The sequence below is a fragment of the Antrostomus carolinensis genome, unplaced genomic scaffold, assembly GCF_000700745.2.
Source record: "Antrostomus carolinensis isolate BGI_N321 unplaced genomic scaffold, ASM70074v2 scaffold23606, whole genome shotgun sequence".
NCBI classification, from domain to species: Eukaryota; Metazoa; Chordata; class Aves; order Caprimulgiformes; family Caprimulgidae; genus Antrostomus; species Antrostomus carolinensis.
This window is the reverse complement of record NW_010321506.1, coordinates 1-19,347: the sequence shown is the minus strand read 5'-3', so window position 1 is coordinate 19,347 and position 19,347 is coordinate 1. Positions and strand designations below refer to the sequence as shown.

The 19,347-nt window shown below is 38.0% G+C and overlaps 1 protein-coding gene across 1 annotated transcript in view; it reads right to left on the bottom strand.

Annotated features, from left to right (window-relative positions):
- Positions 1-18,933, bottom strand: part of LOC104526504 (alpha-actinin-2-like) — a gene marked incomplete at its 3' end in the record, with an annotated part of 36,257 nt that extends 17,324 nt beyond the window's left edge. The window contains exon 1 of the mRNA XM_010169965.1: positions 18,829-18,933. Within this exon, the coding sequence (XP_010168267.1) occupies positions 18,829-18,933 (105 nt within the window). The remainder of the gene's footprint in view (positions 1-18,828) is intronic.
- Between the last annotated feature and the right edge of the window lie 414 nt (positions 18,934-19,347).

The following is a 19,347-nucleotide window of genomic DNA, read 5'->3' as shown; positions in this document are numbered from 1 at the left end:
CAGACTGAGGTTCCCCCTTGAAGAATTTCCCATCTGTCTGTATCCATGTTTTAAAATATAAGTTGTGAACCTGCAACATGATCTCCTAGCTCCTGTGTCCATACAGTGTTCTAATGACTGTAAGATCAGGGCTTTTCTCTGGGCTTGGGATACAGTCTGTGTTGGCCCACATTCTCTTAACTGTTTAATTCTGCTCCCAAAAGAAGAGTCATGAAGGTGAAACACAGCAGAAAATTGCACAGCCTTTACAGACTAGCTTGATGTGAACCAATGACTACACATGGCATCTTTTAGATGTTCCTAGAACATCTAGATCAGCTCTACCTTTAGTACATTAGGTGCATGAGTATATTTTTATGAATTGAAAATAAATAAAATCTTACACCTTACTTGTTCATTTCAATTATTATTGACTGTCCCTTTGCTCTTATTCCCTCTTACAGTGGAAGCCTAAACGCATTGGGACATGTTAGTAAAATACAGTAACTGTAATGGGAGAGGTGGCTCACTGGTACAACTCCATCACGCCAAAATGCTTGGGGATTTTAACTCTAAATACACCAGAGCACAGCAACAACTCAAATGAAGCACAGTGAAAGCATAGTAAAGGATGCCATGGAGGCTAAGATAGGGGAAATGTTTAGCATGTTCCAAAAGGTCATTAAAAGGAAACCCTCAGATCATAGGCAGTATGTCAAAGCCAAATTTCTGGGAACAACAGAAAGGATAGCATAGAAGTGTCTCACAAAGGAAGTTAGTAGAAGCTCCATCACAAGGTCCCCAAATCCAAAGTTGGGGAAAGCCCACCCTGCTCCAGCACATCCATCCATATAGCTGAATGGTGTCAGAGATGATATGCTAGCATACTACACACTGTCAGCAGACCTGCTCTAGTAACCAAGGGAACTTCACCCCAGTTCCTTAATGTTATCATTCACAGGAGACATCGTCAAAGGGATACATTTATCACACAAGACATTGCACATGTCTTGCTAGCATTCTGCATTTTGCTTGCATGGAAAAGCCTGGGGAGACCTCAGTCCTTACAAAGCAGGTGGCCTAATCCTTGTGAGTCTAGGGTTTCCTGTAAAACATGTAACTCCCTCCCAGCACTGAATGATTGCACGTCTGTTTTACAGTGCTCACTATTGGAAAAAAAAAAAAAAAAAAAAAAGAGCATGTAAATATCCCTTCAGGAATAATCTGGCAAGGCTGAACCCCAAGAAATGTCAGGAAGATTACCGAGCCTTTTGTTGCAAAGTGACTGACATTAATCCTTTCTTTCAGAGGAGACAACAGAGAAAGGTTATGTGGTTCCATTGGTCTAAAATGGAAGAAAACTCAGGAGGCAGCAAGATGTATGGGAAATTCAGTATGGGTCACTGGATGCACTGTCCTGACCTCAGCCTTTTTTCTTAAGGGAAGAACAGAAAGGAAGGGAAGGAAGGCAAGATGTTTCACAAGGTCTCTGAAGGGGTTAAAATAGTTAAAATAATGCAAGGTTTGTTAGGAGCAGGCAGACGATATCTTTATTGGATCACCTGAGATAGCTGGAAAAGATAGAGAAGTTTTTGGGCACATAAGCCCACCTTTACATGTGAGAGAAGCATCAGTCTTAAGCATGAAAATGTAGGTAAGTCTTCAGACAAGTCAGGACTTTGATGGACCACTGGTATAATGCTACAACAGCTCTTCCCTGAAGGAAGCTCCTTCCTTTTTCATTACGGTTGATGACACCCACTTATGAATGTTTTACAGCAGCAGGCATCTGCATCATCCAAATGTGTGACTTCTCAAAATACATGCAGTGCCATGGAGTTGTCTGCTTGTGTATTTTTATCAGTTTAAAATAATCCTGCCTATTTTAAATGTATTTTCAATCAGAAACATTGATATTTTCGAAGTAGGAGCACATCCAATGTTTAAAATCCCATTTGAAACTAAAAAGTGTTCAGGCTCCATAGGACAAAACTGGTCTAAATCTACTTCTCATTTTTGGAATTTTAAGAATCACTCAAGTAAGGGAACCCTGCTCAGAAAAATAACGGAGAAATAAAAGAGGCAAGAATACAATTAAAATCTTTAGTAAAAGCCTGGGCATGGTTTCACCTTGCATTACAAAATCTGCAAGATATCTTTACCTACTCTTATCTTTAGAATACAACTGCAACCTACTCCATTTGTTAAGGTGAAGGAATTTGAAAGTCAAAGGAACTGTTGGGAAAAAAAAAAATCTACTGTCTACTTCTGGTGCATTCTTTTAATTGTGAATATCCTTTTAATACATTCCTATCACTAAGCACACCAGAACGGTGTGTGGTAAATTTACATGTGGCAAATTTAATAATAAAGGGAGAAACAGTCTTATAGGTGATAAAACGTTTGGCATATTTTATTTACATAGAAGTGTGAAACTTTGCTAGGAAGTAGCATAAGCTTTTGCAGAATCCAAGCTTATATTTAAAAAATTAAACTTTCAATGCTAAACAAGCAAAAAATTATGTTGTGCTACCTTTCTAAGCCTGCATTTAGGTACATGCACGTCCTTCCCTCATGATTTTGCCTATCTAAACTCTAGCTGTTCATCCTAGTTCCACTAGTTAAGCTAGAGTATTCTAAAGGTCCCCCCACCAAGACTCCTCAGAATCAGATCTCTTTTACATTGCTGGCTGCAACAGCAGAGAACTATTTATCTAAGAGGAAAAACTAAACACAAAACCATATGAGGAAAAAAATAGAGTGTTTAGCAAGTCAGAGAGTTTATTCCTACTAATGGCGAGTAATGGCTCACTATTAAATGGAAAGGCTTATTAAGTATACTTCTGTCAAAATCTGCCTTGAACTATTTCCTATACTGCACTTTACTTACTCACTTAGATGACAGGATAAAGTGTATGCTTATAACATTTGCCTATAACAGCAAAATGATGGGTCTGTAACCATGTTTCATGACAGAGCTACAATTCAAACTAATCTTGACAAATCAATGAAATGACTTGAAGAGAGCTGGACGCAGATTAGCAAGAAGTCTGAAGTACTGCCCTCCTCCAGTAATAAATAACTGCAAAAATACAGTATGCAGAACTACTGGCAGGGCAGTAGCACTGAAGAAGAGGATCTGGGAATAACAGTAGATCACAAACTAATCTTTTTTTAAAATGTTGTGTTGTTATAAATGGCAAATACAATTTTGGAATGTCTAAGCAGAAGAATACTATTGTGAAGCATATCTGAAGTATTTCTTCTAATCTCCTCAGGGCTGGAAAGGGTTTAGCTGTAATATTGTCCCCTCTTTTGAACACAAAATTCAAGAAAAATATGGACCAGTTGGAAAGAATCCACAAAACAGTCATGAATAGAATAAAATCCTAGAAAACTTCATCTATGAAAAATATAGAACCATTGGGCAGGTTTAATCATAAAGTTTGAAAACAGAGTAATACTTGTCTCAACCATTTAAGAACTCACAACAGAGAGGAGAAAAAATCAGTTCCCTGTATTCACTGAAGATAGATAGTCATGAGCTTAAGCAACAACAAGGAAGATTTAGATTAATTTTTAACTCTAGAAGCAGTGAAGCACTAGAAGAAATAGGCTGAGTAAATGTGGAATCCTTTTTCTTGGACATCATCAAGAATTAAGTTAGATAAATGTGTTGAGAACAGCATGAGCATATTTGCTTCTGCCAGAAAGTAGGCGAATGGACTAAATGCTTTCCTGGATTCTCCACATCTTATTTTCTATGATGTTCATGGAAGATTCCCATCCTAACTGACATCTACACTGCAGCCTGGAAAAGGGAGAATAGCAAAGAGTCTCTTTCCTTTCAGATTCTGTGTCTGAGAAGCCCTAAAACTTAGGTACATATGTTATCCAAAGACTTCAAAATAAGAAGTCATTCAGCAGAAAACAACTCCCTTTTGGGAATCCAAGCACTTGGCATGCAACAGATGGCTGTAAATTTTGTTTCTGTCAGGGTGTTCTTTCTGTGGTGATCACCGTTTCCCTCTCCTACTTTCATATGATCCCCTAATTTCCCTTAGCAAAAAGAAATATAATATTGGAGGGGATTTGTCAGGGATATCAGAGAAAAAGAAAGTAGAAGTGTGAAGATAGAATAATAAGGAAAAAAAGCTGAAGAAATGTAGCAGGATAGATGGAAATAAGACTAAAAGTCAACAGGCAGAAGACTGTTCATGGAAAGTTAAACATAAACCAAATTAAAATGAAAGTGGATTCAATGATCTGTTCTATGGGTACATACATTTTCTGAGGTCTGTACAATGACCCAGGAAAAGAGATCCTGACACTTGTGCTTTCTTCCCAACTTTGCAACAGCCTTTAAGTCATTTATGACAGGAATTTTTAAAATGTTTTTATTGCCCTAAATGCTGGGCATTTTATGAGCCATCACTCCTCATGTGGGACTATAAGCCTTTTAACAACAATGGGAGCAGATGTTAGCTGTAGCTGAGTACTTTTAAGTGTCCCACTTCTGTATTCAAGGATAATGAGAATAATAAACCCTCCATATCCCACAGCACTATTGTGGGGGAAAATTCACCATGGCTTCTGAGGTGCTCAAACACTACTCTGAAAAAAAGCCCAGTAAAGAAATAGTAGCAAGAAAGATTAGAAAGTTGACAAAACTATGAATATCTTGTAAATAAAGAACTATAAAATTACTCGAAACCAGAACCTATTGTGAACAGATGGAAAACAACACGTAACAATTACATCTTCAGCATCTTTTCTCAGTCACCCAAAGTTAATTCTACATTTAAAAATCAAAGCTAGCTGTTTAGTATAAACTAGTTACCTACTACTGTAAATCTACTTGCATGCTAGTTAGCCTTCCCTCCTGAAACACTTAGTGAATTATGAAGTGGGCCAGCCACTTAGGTATGGAGAAAGAAGTCACTCAAGTTAAGAATAGCAGTGACTGTGAATAACCTCACAGATGCAATCTGAGAAAGCATTTTCATATACAGAAATTGATTTAGCTTTCACCTCTAGGATGAAAAGTCACTGTCTCTACCTCTCACTAATAAGGTCAGTTTTGGGCACCTCCAATGAAGCTGCCATTTCTGGTGGTTTAAGTGATGGGGACACCTGTCCCACCCGAGAGCTAAACTGAGAGTACAACTCACCTCATAGACATTACCAAACAGCCTGCATGTGTTAGCAACCTTGTCACTGATTCACCTGGCCTGGATTCAAAACACTGACCTAAAAGTGAAAGGTTAGCCCCAGCCATGCATTACCAACTAATAAATTAAAAGTCCATCTTCAGTACAAGGTTATCTTTCATCATGAGTTGGGGTGCAGGAGCTATTAGAATATTCCGCTCGGAAGGCTTTGCAATACCACAACTTTTAATTAATATTGTCACCACCTTGCTAAGCAGTGACAAACATCAGGGTTTTGCAAGTTGGCTTTCTCTTGGATGTGAATGAATATTTTTGCAGTATAGTTTGTTCATTCACAACATATGCACGAATACTTGAAAAAAGACAGTCACAAAGAGCATCCAGGAAATACTCTTTGAGAACCCTTTGTCCAAATGGCAATGTCTGCCTGTCTAGTTCATTCAAGTTAGATGGAGTAATGAGGAGCAGTTCCTTGGTGTTTGCAATGATCTTACCTCTTCATCTTTCCTCCTACTTCAATAACAATATACATGACATCATATACATTTATACACTACCTTTCTGATGACTCTACTCTCTTTGCCTTTTATGTAAAACAACAGGTATGTTAATACCTTGTCATAACAGAATTAATACCTCTGAATTTTTTTGGATTACATACCATTATTCAACACATTAAAATGCTCAAGGTATAAGATTAGCACTACAGAATGGTAAATAAATTGTACAATCCGTGAAGCAAACATAAAGTTCTCAAATTACTAACAAATTTCCAAGTTATAATAGCCCCTATATTAAATTGCTTTCTCTAATGAGAGTGAAAAGACAGACAGTGAGTAAAGACTCAACATGTGAGTCCTTGCTCTTCCATAACTTTTTGTACTACTTCTTTCTTTCTCTTTACATGTCTGTCCAAAACCCTTCCTCCACAGTAGAGGTGAAACATAAATATGCTCCATGGACTGAAAGTTCCAAATGCAGAATTAGGAAGGCTCTGTTCATCATTAAAATTGAGTGATTGTGCAGTATTTTAAAGTCTCATGTACATTTTGCAAATTTCAAATGCGTAGCAAGTGGAAGAACTGCTATTTCACAAGCCTCAAAACCCAAATATTAGTGAAAAAAGTATCTGTGAATCAAGCATAATCAGAACACAGTTCCTAAATGGGAGTAAAGCTTTAAAAACAAAACAAAAACAAACACAAAATAGCCTAATGGAACAATACAAATATGAAGTTTTGAATAATCTATTTTTGGTCAATGGCTTTTGTTTTCTTTCATTTTCAGATGTTGATTTTGTATTCCCCTCGAAGGAAAAGTTTATGGACACGTTGATCTCTTGCAATAAGCCATATTATTTCTAGCATGTAATAATTCAACAATTAACAGATCATGGTAGGTGTTCGTTTCTTTTTCACATGCAACACTGCCAAATTTTGTCTTTCAAAATGTCTCCTACTGAAATCTGCAGAAATAGAGAAGTATCGCCCACAAGGATCTGTGCCTTTTTGATGGAGACACAGTACTCCCACACGGCATGACTGGGAGTGTACAGCATCCAGACTGAACCTCTGAGGATTGCCAACTATTTGCATGGCACAAAAGTATTTTCTTCTAACAGGGTAACCCAACTTTAGAGCATACTAAACAAATATAATCTGTTCCAATACACTGCCCTTTGCAGTGTATTGGAACTTGAATTTACACCATAAAAACAAGTAATTCTGACATTGCAACCTGAAGTAGTACGGCTATAGCAAATAATATCTTACACAGCATTCCTGATCCATTTTACACGACAAAACTTTACAGCACATACCTATTAATAAATCAGTTTATGCACAGTTGTCAGAGCATTAAAATAGATTTGCCACCACACTGCACGAAGTTGAGTACAGCAAAGAAATGTTGTATGCATTTTTGTAAAAGCTTTAATGGACTCTACCACCCATGCAATAAAGCCTGCACCTTTGCATTTATATAAAAATACATACTCGTATCTCAAGTGCTGTCCAAAAGATACCTCTCCACAGCCAATCAGGTAGGACATGAGGGACCTAAGCAGAGAGCTTGCAGAGCATGAAGTGTGTAGGTTCTGTTAGAAACTCCAACATATTGATGCATGCTCCCAAAAATCTCTCTTTCATGCACCCTCTCTCTCTCACTCTCTACAAGTTTTTAGATAGAGATGTTGAGTGAACAAAATCAAGAAAACTCCTGATACTTTTGAAGGCGTACTCAATTAATGGAACAGTGAGCTATTTGCATTCTCGTGCTTTCTGGATCACTTTTAAGCAAAGTGATATTTGGGATATTTGTAAGCATTAGTTAGACAAAGAGCTATATTTAAGGGGCACTTTTTTGATCTAACTCTTGAAAAACTAAGAAACACAAGGATAGAAAAAAGGTATTTAGTATGTCATGGGATTAAAATATCCAATGAAATGCTGAACTGTTACAGCATCAAAGGAAATGCATTCATTTCTACACGGCTCAGAAGGAGTTAATTCTGAATCATTACCTTCCATGCTCAGCATTTCTACTTCACAAGAGTACCAACAATCTAGAAGGCATCTTCAGAAAAGGACTCACAGTAAAAATGCCAACAGGTTTGGAAGGAACTGTTTCAGCAACGATAAAAGGTTTGAGACCAGCAATTTTTCTGGTTTTTCTCTCTCTCTCTAATTCTTTTCCAGTTGGCCACTTCTCCGCTATTCTGGCACAAAAGCATCATCTGTTATATTGGCCTTTCCCTGTGGACAGTTAAAAACAAAGTATGTGTAATGTAAAAAGTGTCTCAAATACTGTGGTGGAGCTGCAAGGGACAAATCTGCAGGTATGCTTTAAAGGTAAAGTCTATGCCCTTTAAAGGTAAAGTCTATGCCAGGGGCTTTCTCCCAAGTATACTAAACAAAGAACATGCATTACCACTACCCTATCAGTGCCAAATGAACCTTCTTATAAAGAGACCGTATCTCCTATTCTCCTTTCCAATCTCAGGTCCTTCTTCTACCAGCTGTGCCCTACTGTGCTCTTCCTGGTTTCCCAAGAGCTCCTGAACTATCACAGATAGTGCTGGCTAACGTTTTTGTTCCAACAGATTCATATTTATATTACTAAATAGTATTTAGGATGAGACGAAATCAATGTTCACACATTATAATATGGAAGGAACTAAAGGTGTGCCCTCTTGAAATAGAAGGATTAATTAAAGTAGGCTAATCCAGGATTTAGTTGACTGGATTTCCAAATGTCTTCCCCTTGCTTTCTCTGTCGATTTTCTTCACCGTGCTACCTTTATCCAGTAATTATACACTACGTTGCCAGGTGAGTCAGTCCATTATAAATTGGTCAGTACAGACTGGGATAAAAGTATGTTCCTATCCAATTTATCAACATTCTTTCACACACTTCCATAATCAGAAAAGCATGTCTTCTGACTGATAAATCTAGAACAGATTTTGAATTTGTTTTTTAATTCCACACACATCTTTTCCTGACACCAATAAATGATGGGAAAAGTATTTCAGTAGTCAGACCCCAAGATATTTACACAGTAAATGTCGTCTCTGAACTCTGTTATGTAGCACATTTGAAGATCACAAAATCTAGTTTAATTTGTAATCTAAACTAAGGTTTCAGTTGAGATTCTTGTAGAGGAAGGAAAACCTCATGCACTAATTTCCAATTAGGCAATAAAAAGCTCCTCTGTGGCATAAATGCGAGCTTACTCAATGCAATATTTCTCGGTAGACAAACCATAGAAACTGCCCACATTAATTTATTTACTATTGTAACTGATTATTTAAAAAAAAAAAAATCATGCTTGTTTTGGGAATCTGTTTTTTAAAGAATTTGGTAACTTCTGTTAAAGATACTACCCTAAACATATTGGATTTTTTTTTTTTTTTAAGGTCTAGTGTTCGGGGTTTTTTTTAATGAGGCATTAGCTATAGAGTAACATTTTCTAAAACATTTTAAATATCCTGTAAGCCAGAAGACTTTCAGAAAAATTCTGGAGTTCCTAAATAATTTTTAGTGAAGCTCAGGTTCCTAAATTACTGAGCTTTTCTTAAAAACAGAATAAAAAGCAAAACATTACTCGAGATCTTTGGATGGCTTGATTATATATGAATATGAAATTTAAGCAAGTAATCTGTTCTCAAGCACTTAGCTAAGAATAGATGGGTAAATAGCAAACAATGATGGCTGTAACTACTGAAAGTATAAACATCTGTGTTTTAGACTGTACAGCGTTTGTGACAAGCAAACTGTTTTGTTAGTTAAACACACAGTTCTTTGTTTATAGTGGATCTGTTCTTAACAGGAACCATGCTGGGACCTGTGCTCAGTCATGGAAATGAAGGCCATAGACTAAAGGAAAGCAGGCAAACTTCAGCGTCATGTATGGTGTTTTGTTTGTCTTTTAATATTAATGCCAGAGAGATGGTAAGTGCATTATACATAATACGTATATGTACAGATATAGCTGCTTGTGGAGCTGCACTGCAAACTACGTTACTGAAATGACTTGGGATTAAGAAGTGGTAAGAACAGGAGGGTTGCTTCAAATCTCTTCAATGATCTGGTATATAGCAGAAGATCATTGTAGCAGCACATGAAGGGGACTGGAAGTCTATGGACATGAGTAGAGCCAAAGATGGTCAGCTGCTCTGACAAAGGAAACGCATGGTGGAACTACACTCTAGAGTACAGCTGGAGATGAACTTGGACTACTACAGAGGCTTTCCTCAGCCTAAAGAAACTCCTCTAGGTGAAATAATACCCCAGAGCTACACAATCATTTATGTTTGCTTTTGGGTTTTTTTGTTTTGTTTTGTTTAATTTGTATTTAGTGCAGCTGGGTACCAGTTTTCTTCATATTAAAGGCTGTAATGTCTTAAATCCTGCAGCAGTGAAAAGCTACACTGGTGCCAAGATTAAACACAAAACGGGGTTAAAAAAAAAAAAATCACTTAATGATAGATGGTTAAGCCTTTCTGTGAGTGCCAAAATAGCAGGCTGATTTTCAGAGGTGCAAAATAGACAGAAGTTCTTCCTGACGTCAGTGGAAATGCCTGGGTGTTCAACACCTATAAAAAATATGAGCGTTTCCTTAGATGCTCAAGGAATAATCACAGATGCTAATTTTAGACGAGGGTAGTCACTTTCTGCAGACTCCTGCTATGGTAGTGGGAGTCAGCAAGGCTTTTCTAGGTGGCAGTTTGGAGAAGAAGCCATCTGCTCTAAATTAGGTTCTACTAGTTATCACAGTAATGGATGGCAGGACTGATTTTGATTACAGGTTTTTGAAAAGAGATAAGAACAAGCATTACATTTCAAGTTGAAAGGATCCTGACAGTTAAGAGCAGTTGGGGGAAAGTATTTGAAATAAATGGAAAATCTTACTCTTACCAAGTACAGTAAAGACTTATCACTTTCATCTGTAAAGCCAGCACACAGGTATTACAACCACTGTTTTAGAGATGAAACATGGACAAAGTGATGTGTCCTTATATCTCAAAAGCAGGGAAAACTGGGACCAGACATAGGAGCAGCAGTGCCCGTTCTTGCACTTAGGACATAAATTCAGAACTAATTTTCTTGCCTGTGTGCAGACATGGAAATTTAAATTTCAAATATAGAAACTAACTAAACATTAGCCAGCCAACTGTCAGCTTCTGATTCTCTCTGGACAGACCTTCTAAAGAATGAAGCATATTTCTACAAGCTACCATTTGAAGTGGGACACTTTCCTAAAAGGAGGACATTGCATTTCAAAGTCTTCTACCTCCTGTCTCTGCAGATGCTCTGTGCCTGCAAAGCTGTAACACCTGCCCTATAATCCTTTCACACCAGTACTTTGAGGATTACTAGGACCATGCTATCTTGATCTCTGTTGAGGAGCTACTTGTACTGCCAGCAGGAAGAGCTACTACAGAATACGTACAGAAACAGTCCCAGAGGGTGATCATAACATTGTGTTTGCAGGTTAAATGATGTGGAAAGAGGTAACTTCTATCTTTAAATACATGCTCAGTTTTATCAGGTAGAAGAAGAGCACTGTATAGCATCTGTATAGTTATGACCAGCTTTATGCATCAAGTCTCTCAACATGAGGTATATTTAAAATCAACAAATCCAGTGATATTATAAGAACAAATGTCACACATCCTCATAACAGCATTTCATGAAATTATGTCCTTCAAAAACTGAAGACTTGAAAATCTCCCCAAACTACTAAGAAGGAAATTTAATTTAGGAGAAAATGGAGTGCTCAATGGGCATACATTCTCCTTCTGGTATCAGCTGAAATTAAAGAATGTATAACCATAAAAAGCATTCACTCAGAGTCAGCAACTTCTCACTGCTCACTGTAGAGGAATAGCACATCAGCTACATACTGTTCCTGCATCACATCCACCTGCCTTCCAGATACAAATCCAATACGCTCTTCTGTAAGTATGCTCTGCTGTACAACTTCTAAAATACTACCAGTATCTATATAGTATTCACCATTCACAACTAAAGAAAACTCTAATGCTCAGTCTCACTGAAAATAATTCAGCAGAACTCTACAGTGCAACACAGAAATGACTACCCAAACTAAACATTACTAGATGGATCAGAATTTATGCAACAGTGATTAAATTTATGTTATGCATTTGATATCTGATTTTTTAATCATAATGATGAAACCCCTTTTGTCTTGCTTGTAAGAGGATGGAAGGGCTTTGGTGGGACATTTTCAACTGTGTTACCCCATTGGCAAAAACACAGTCAAAATTCAGCTTGCAGAGCTGTCTTAGTTTGATTTGGAAATTGGTGATGTAATCATGATGTTTCCTTATTGAGATTCCTGAGTTCACAGAATATACCTGAGCCCTGCTTTTGCTTGCACAGGGCTACAAATTGTATGACTGTGGATTCCCTATTTGCTGCAGTCTCAGGGCTGAAGACCCTCAGTGCTCTTCCAAGCAAACACCTCCCATGTCTCTCTCTTCAGCTCTCCAGTGAACCAAACAGATCCACAGCAAGATGCAGACCTCCTACCCCCAAAAGATTATAGCAAAGTCCACTGCTTAACACACAGTTTTTCTCTAGCTCTTCAGCACCTTGGTTGCAGCTTATGGAAACCCACTTAGAACCATCCTTTCTTCCAATCCTTATTGTCTTACTAATTGGATCAGTGTGTCTGCAGACATTTTACTACACAAATTGCAGGGGAGGCTGTAGTGTGCATCTGTGAGTGCAGGTAGGAGGTAGCCTTTGCTTCTCATTATAAAATGATTCTTACAATTTATTTTCATAACCATACAAATCCATTGCTGGCAGATATTAGGGGGTGAGTGGCAATTAACAGCTGCATTGGGACCAAAATGATTCTTACAATTTATTTTCATAACCACACAATTCCATTGCTGGCAGATATTAGGGCAATTAGAGTGGCAATTAACAGCTGAATTGGGACTGTAGGAATTACCCATTTGACAACACTAACAAAAGCATACAGAGCCTGGAATGGGTCAACGTAGAGGGGGCCGTTTGGTTTTAAATAGAAAATGTAATGATGAGTAATATATTGATTTCTCACACTTAGTATTGATAAAGACAACCTCCCTATTTGAAAAAAACTACCTCCATAAACATTTCTAGCTAAGTGAATTTCATAATAGTTTTCTTTGAATTTTCCTTCATACACCAGCACCACAGTATTCAGGTCCCTCTTTAGCTGCACACCTTATTGACAGCTTCCAAGACAGAATATGAAGCACACTGACAAAATATGATTGTTCCACTATCCTTTCAGCATGCTCCTCTCAAGCACCATTCCATGCAAGTAACATCAGCAAGAGGAATTTAACATGTTACTATTTTAACAAGCACTAATCTCTAAGAGGCCAATCATACAGAACAAGCCATAAACACATCCCATATTTCTGTACAGAGTCCCTCTACCCTCATGGCAACTCTTCACAGGACCAGAGAAACTGCAACTCCATGTCCTTCTGTTGCATCAGTGTCTAATATTTAGGACAGTTACGGTACATGCTAAAAAATCAAGATACGCTGTGGTAGGAAAAAAAAATGAAGTCTGTCCATCAACTTACCAAGTTCTGAGTCAGACCCTATATGGGGCCATCTACCACTGAGAAGGTCACTTAAACAGCACTCAGGATTTAAAAGGAAATGAGAGATGCTTTATGTGTGTGTTCTTAATACCAGAGGTTTTGGCATCCATTGTTTGAAAAGAAAATTCTTGCTGCACCTGGAGGAGATGCATTTGGCCTTGCAGTGCTGAAACTTCACGTTACCATAAAGCACGCTCCACATATAATTTGGCAAGACACTGTTCTTCTATAGCAGACAGTTACAGTACTGGCTGAATACTACACAAAGATAAGTCTAAAAAAGTGAAATTGTTTGCTTTTCTGACTTTAAGTAGTAATAGAAAATCCTTCATTACAACCTACAGAATTCCCAAGACATCCAAGTCATCCTAATTCTGCACTTAAAGGGTAAGGAAGGCAGAGAATTGCAGCATAGGATGCAGTATAGCACATGATTTTTCCACTGATTATCATTCTGCTTTTGATTCTAGAGGATTTTCCTCCTAACAAATTAAATCCTCTCCTGAAATCAACCCTGGACCTCCATCTTTATAAGAAATATCCAGGAATAAGTAATGAGAAGGCTGATACTCTCTTAGAAAGGAGTGTACCTTCTGCCTCCCTCACACCTCCTACATTCACTGCTGGTTCTCATCCAGCCCCTCTTCATGTTGCTCATGTGCACAGGGGAATTTCTGTGCCTTCTCAACAATACCACATGGGTAAAAAGTGCCACCGCATTAAAAAACCTCAAGAGATGGATGGTTTCTCTGCATGCTATGGGAGCTTAACCCCAAGGCTGATTATCCAAGGAAAGAATTTTGCATGATCTAAAAAGACAAAAACAAAAAAACCCAAACACCACCCCTGCCAAAACCCACACCCAAAATGCCAACTTTGATTATTTCCAGATAATTTCCGTACAAGAGCAAGACCCAGGCTGGAATGCCCTGTACACACTGCAGATATTGCTATATTCTCCATGACAATGATTTCAAACTGGAGCCTGTAATTCCATGAGGAGTATTTCTACAGTACTGAATCCTGCTGGTGGCATCCAGCCTCTCCTGCCTTACATTTCTTTTTCATTCATTCAGGCTTGGTTATTTGAAGAATGAAGCTGTTTCCTTCCACTACACTTCATCTGACTTCTTCCAGGAAGAGGTTTCTGATAAGAAATCAATTTAGATTCCACCCATAGAAGACCACACAAACTTCAGAGTGAATTCAGGACACTGACTGTAAGTCTATTTATAGACACTGCAGTCAGACTGAACACAAGGTCAATTTCTCTTTCAGGCTGCAATGAACCTCTCAAATCTGCTGAACTTAATGAAGGTGCAGAAACACTAGAAAAAGAACGATGTTGTCCATAATTTACAGTCCTGGTAGTTTCTTCCAAATAATTTGCCATGCGTTTGGCTTCCAAATGCAAATTTTTTTTTATTTCCAAGGATAACAGAAGTTGTATTACCAGTCAAACCAGGACACGCAGATAAATCCTTATAGGTCACACTGAAAATGTAATCTGAAACATACTCCTGAAGATTGGAAAGACACAGCTTCTTTCTTAAAGAACCTTTTCCAAAGTCCTCACTCATGCACAGTGTTCAGTGTCATCAAGATTTGCATTCACAAAAAGTGCAATATCAAGGTAAATAAATATTCTGACACATTTATTCTGTACCAGCGTAAATAAACCATCCAAATATTCAGAAATTGCATTAACACCTACATTAAAACCCTCCTGCACTAACAAAGCAGTGGTATCAGGGCCATACAGCAAGCTTGAATAAGATAATTTATCTATAATAATTATCAGTAAGGCAAGGAACATGTTTCCAGTTCTTTCTTTACATGTCTCAGTGCAACAGCGTAAGAGACATATCTGAATGACTGGAGAAGACACACATGAAACATGTGGAGCCAGTTTAGTGGCTGTATAATACAACTGTCCTGAAGAAGGGATCACAACTGTTTCACAACCCACAGATCTTTATCCTGAAGGCTTAAGACTTACTTCAAAAATTAACAAATCACATCTCATGTCAAAGTTTAAAAATCACACTCCTACAATTAAAGTATTTACAGCAAAAGCTACAAATAAGAAAGAGGACTGTTTAACATAGAGCTCACTAAGTAGTGTTGGCAGTTCAAATATGTTGCAAACAATACATCTGCATTTTGAGTAGCATTGTTGTGCTTGGCTTCCTAAGCTAAGGGACACTGCATTTGCCTACGTTCCTTTTAGTTATACTGAGATACAGGCTAGTGAAAGTTAAAAGGTTTGTGGAGTTTGTTGATTTTTTTTTTTTTTTAAGCTGAAGAAATAAATTTATCATGGAGAGAAGAGAAATCAGTTTTTAAGTCTTCCATGATAAGCTAGCATGATTTCTACTTCCAGTCCAGTCCAGCAGGGTAGGGACTGAAAGACAGCTAACCACTAGTCTGACATTTGATAGAACCAACCACTCCTATCAGTTGTTACAAACATGACTGCTGTCCCCTTTTTAACAGTGGGAAAACTGAGATCTGAGGTGAGCTCACCTTGCCTAAGGTTACAGAGCAGAGTGAAGAAGAGAATCTCACTCCCTCTGGCCAGACTTTTTGATTTCCAATACTTATTTATTTCCATGTAGTACTGAAGAACCAAGGGGCCACTTCCACAGATCTTTCAACTGCTGTTTAAGCGCATGTGGCCAGTGGAAGTGTACTGGGTCAAGGAGCAGACTTCAAACGTTTTCAGCCTTGTGGTTCCCATCTACATGTTCAAAAGACATCAAGCCTGTAATTCTCTAATTAGTTCCTACTGAAGACAGTACGTCCATCCAAAATACTTTTTTATTTTTGTTATTTAGTCGTTCTTTAAAACTGCTGCCTGAAATTTCCAACCATATGATCTGGTTTAAGTTTTTACTAATAATGTCTAATGCAGGAAATGGGTCAAATTGTTGTATTTTCTTGATTTCTTGATTTGACACAGGCTAAATGCTACCTCAACCAAAGTATTTAAATTGTTGTCCATCTTCAGAGAGACAGAGCAAAGCTACAACTCACTTTCCTTTCCTATAGTGTACTTCATATTTATTCTGACATCTGCAACCAGCAAGGAGGCTGGATTACAGCAGATCATAATACTCTGTGAACCATAGTTATAATTAGGCGTCACAGCCGTTGTAATCCTATGGACGTCATCATGTGTTACCAGCATCTGTTGACAGATCTCATACCAGGCATATCACTGAAATGGCAAGTCTGGAGAGGGCAGCCCACAATAGAAACAATGGCATTTATTTTTGGTTTGTTCCAAGACTGTCTACTAGAAAATATATGCTACCAACTGCCAGAGCTCCACTGAGATCACTTTTCAATATTATATTACCAGTTAGAACAAAGATCTGTGCCCATCTATCTGCAATCTTCTCCTAATAAATAAGGAAATAAAGAAAGCACTTTCTGCAACTGTCTTAGCATAAATTAGAAAAAAATACAAGCCTTGAAATTTTATAAAGTTTGTCAAGCCCTTTATCATAAGAGTACTTTTCAAGTAATAATAAATTCAGACTCCTTTCCAATACAAGGAATGAGGATACACGCTCCTAAATTTTATTTAAATGTGGTATCACTTTAATATTAAAACTAAGCCCTTGAGAAATGGCAACGTAAAGTAGCAAAGCCACAAACTCTCTACTTTATGGAAGTAAAGCAGAGTCTGCTTTAACTTATCAATGTGGAAACGTGACTTTCTGCTGAAGCGCTGTCTGTTTGGAGGAATGGAAACAAAAAATTTGCTATGGAGTCTTCTTCTAACTACTCCCTGCCCTTCTGTAAGAGTCAGGAGATTCACTGTAAACATAAGAAAGCCTGGAGAATACAAATTATCTTTATTTTTTATCATTTATCTGCATTGTAGGAAAACTGCATTAGAGTGCTGACTATCTAGTAACTGTCCTTTATTTCTTTATTTTGAAAACAGCATGCTCTGAAATGCTGGACAACTGAATCCTAATGAGATGTAACCACAACTTGTTATGGCTGAGCAGTTTCAAATCACTAAAGCACTTAAGCACCAAGATATTTTCCATTCTCATTATAAAACACAAAATAATAGTTCACCATCTAAAGAGTGTCACATTAAAACAAATGTCAGTGTTAATGAGTACAGCTTAATAATGGGTTAGGAGTTACAGCAGCTGGTAATCAAGGAAGCCTAGCCCTGAACTTCCCCCACTAGATTCGTACAGCAGGATCCGAATAGGTGTGAATGTAGGAAAACTAATAAAAACAGATAAAACTCAGAGAAGGAAGAAGGCTACAAGTGAAAACTGAGAGGAAAATATTGGTTCTACCATTTTTAATGGAAAAACAAACTCATTGGCCCCAACAATTCCAGCAGCTCCTACTTTTATAGTACAGCTTTTACAGAAGCTGTGACTGTAACAGTGTGCCAGATTCTGCCATCAAACATATGCTGGCAACTTGTGCTTAAGTTTTTGAAGTGAGCTCCGCAGGTACCGCAAAAAGCACATTCACCCTTATTATCTACAGCACTATTTCTCTCTCCTCCCTTTATTTTTTCATTCTTGTAACCATCAGAAAACCTTTGAATCCTGGATCTGTCAGCTGTGACTTTAACATCACCTTTTTCATTAGGAAGTAACAAATCCTTTACAATATTTCATCTCTCTCTTTTCCATATGCTGCTTAAAACTCGGTGTTCTGAAATTAGATATTGCAAATACTACTAAAGTACCAAACCATTGACAAGGCAGCAGATGGGATTATAATCTCTGTCTATGTTCAGAAAAAGAACATGGGCAGTGCTGGCAGGCATAATAGTTTTCTTTCACCTAAAAGGCAAGAAACATTTCCTCTACAATGGTATATTCCAAGAAGTTTATAGACACGTTTTTTCACAGACAGTGAATTGGCATGTGGGAACCTAATCATGAAATGGTTTTCCAGATCTAGCCTGGATACATGTCTAGGCAATATTTTCCTTGTCAGATCATTCAGTCAGAATTAAGAGTAAATACTAATAAGAGCTGACTCACAGTTTCAAAAGCGATTTCTCAGGCTGCTCTCAGAAATATTGCAAACTTTTTTGTACACCAGTTTTGAACCATCTCATTCACCTCTCTGTTTATAATTGCAATTTACTGTTTTTGAAAAGCAATCAAGCACGCACATCAGTTCAGAGTCTGCTTTCCAAAAGGTAGACCCCAAGAAGTGAAGTTAAAAATTAATGAAATACTAATACATAAATCTAGAGGTACTGACAGAATATTTCCAGTGTCATATAAAAAGAAACTCCTGATTCTCATAAATTAGTTTCATCTTACATAGGTTTCACTTAAGAATCCAAAAAGTGAATGCTTTATCCTCAAAATACGGCATAGCTAATATATATTATATACATGCTTTATATGATGTAAAATATATTCTCTGACAAAATTAGAAGCCCTTACTGCACAGCCCTGGCAATTCCAGATGCAGCACAGCAGTAAGAGAGGACATCTTTGCACACAGAAGCACATATACAGACATGTATTACTTTATTTCCAGACCTTCCTTTGCTGTTTCTCCCATGCTGGATCCAGGAGCAGGTCCCTGTCCCATTCTTCTTCTTGGGTCATGTACTCATCTTCTTCATAGTTGTAGGTGTACTGCATGTTTGTTTCTATCTGGTTCATGCTATTCATGCTACCCGGGGATCAGCTTCAACTGCTGTGGCTTCTATTATGTTCAAATATATATATTTAAGTTTAGTTTACTTGCTGATGGGTTATAGGTAGCAGTGTCTCTTTTCTTTTTCTTTTTTTTTTTTTTCTTTTTCTTTTTCCAAGGTGACAGGGACTGAATACCGATGAGTCTTGCTGAGAGCAGAGGCTGAAACTGCCAGGTAGGTGCTGACCAGTGGTGACCTTCCTTCCTTGTCCCTCTCTCTCTCTGGCTGCTGCTGTAGGTCCCTGCGGCTGACCCTGCGGAGGAGCCCGGCGCGGATCGTCGCTGCGGCTTATTATCCCCGCCGGGCCGTCACGTGGCGCGGCGGCGGCTCCAGCCCCGCTCCCGCTCCCGCTCCCGCC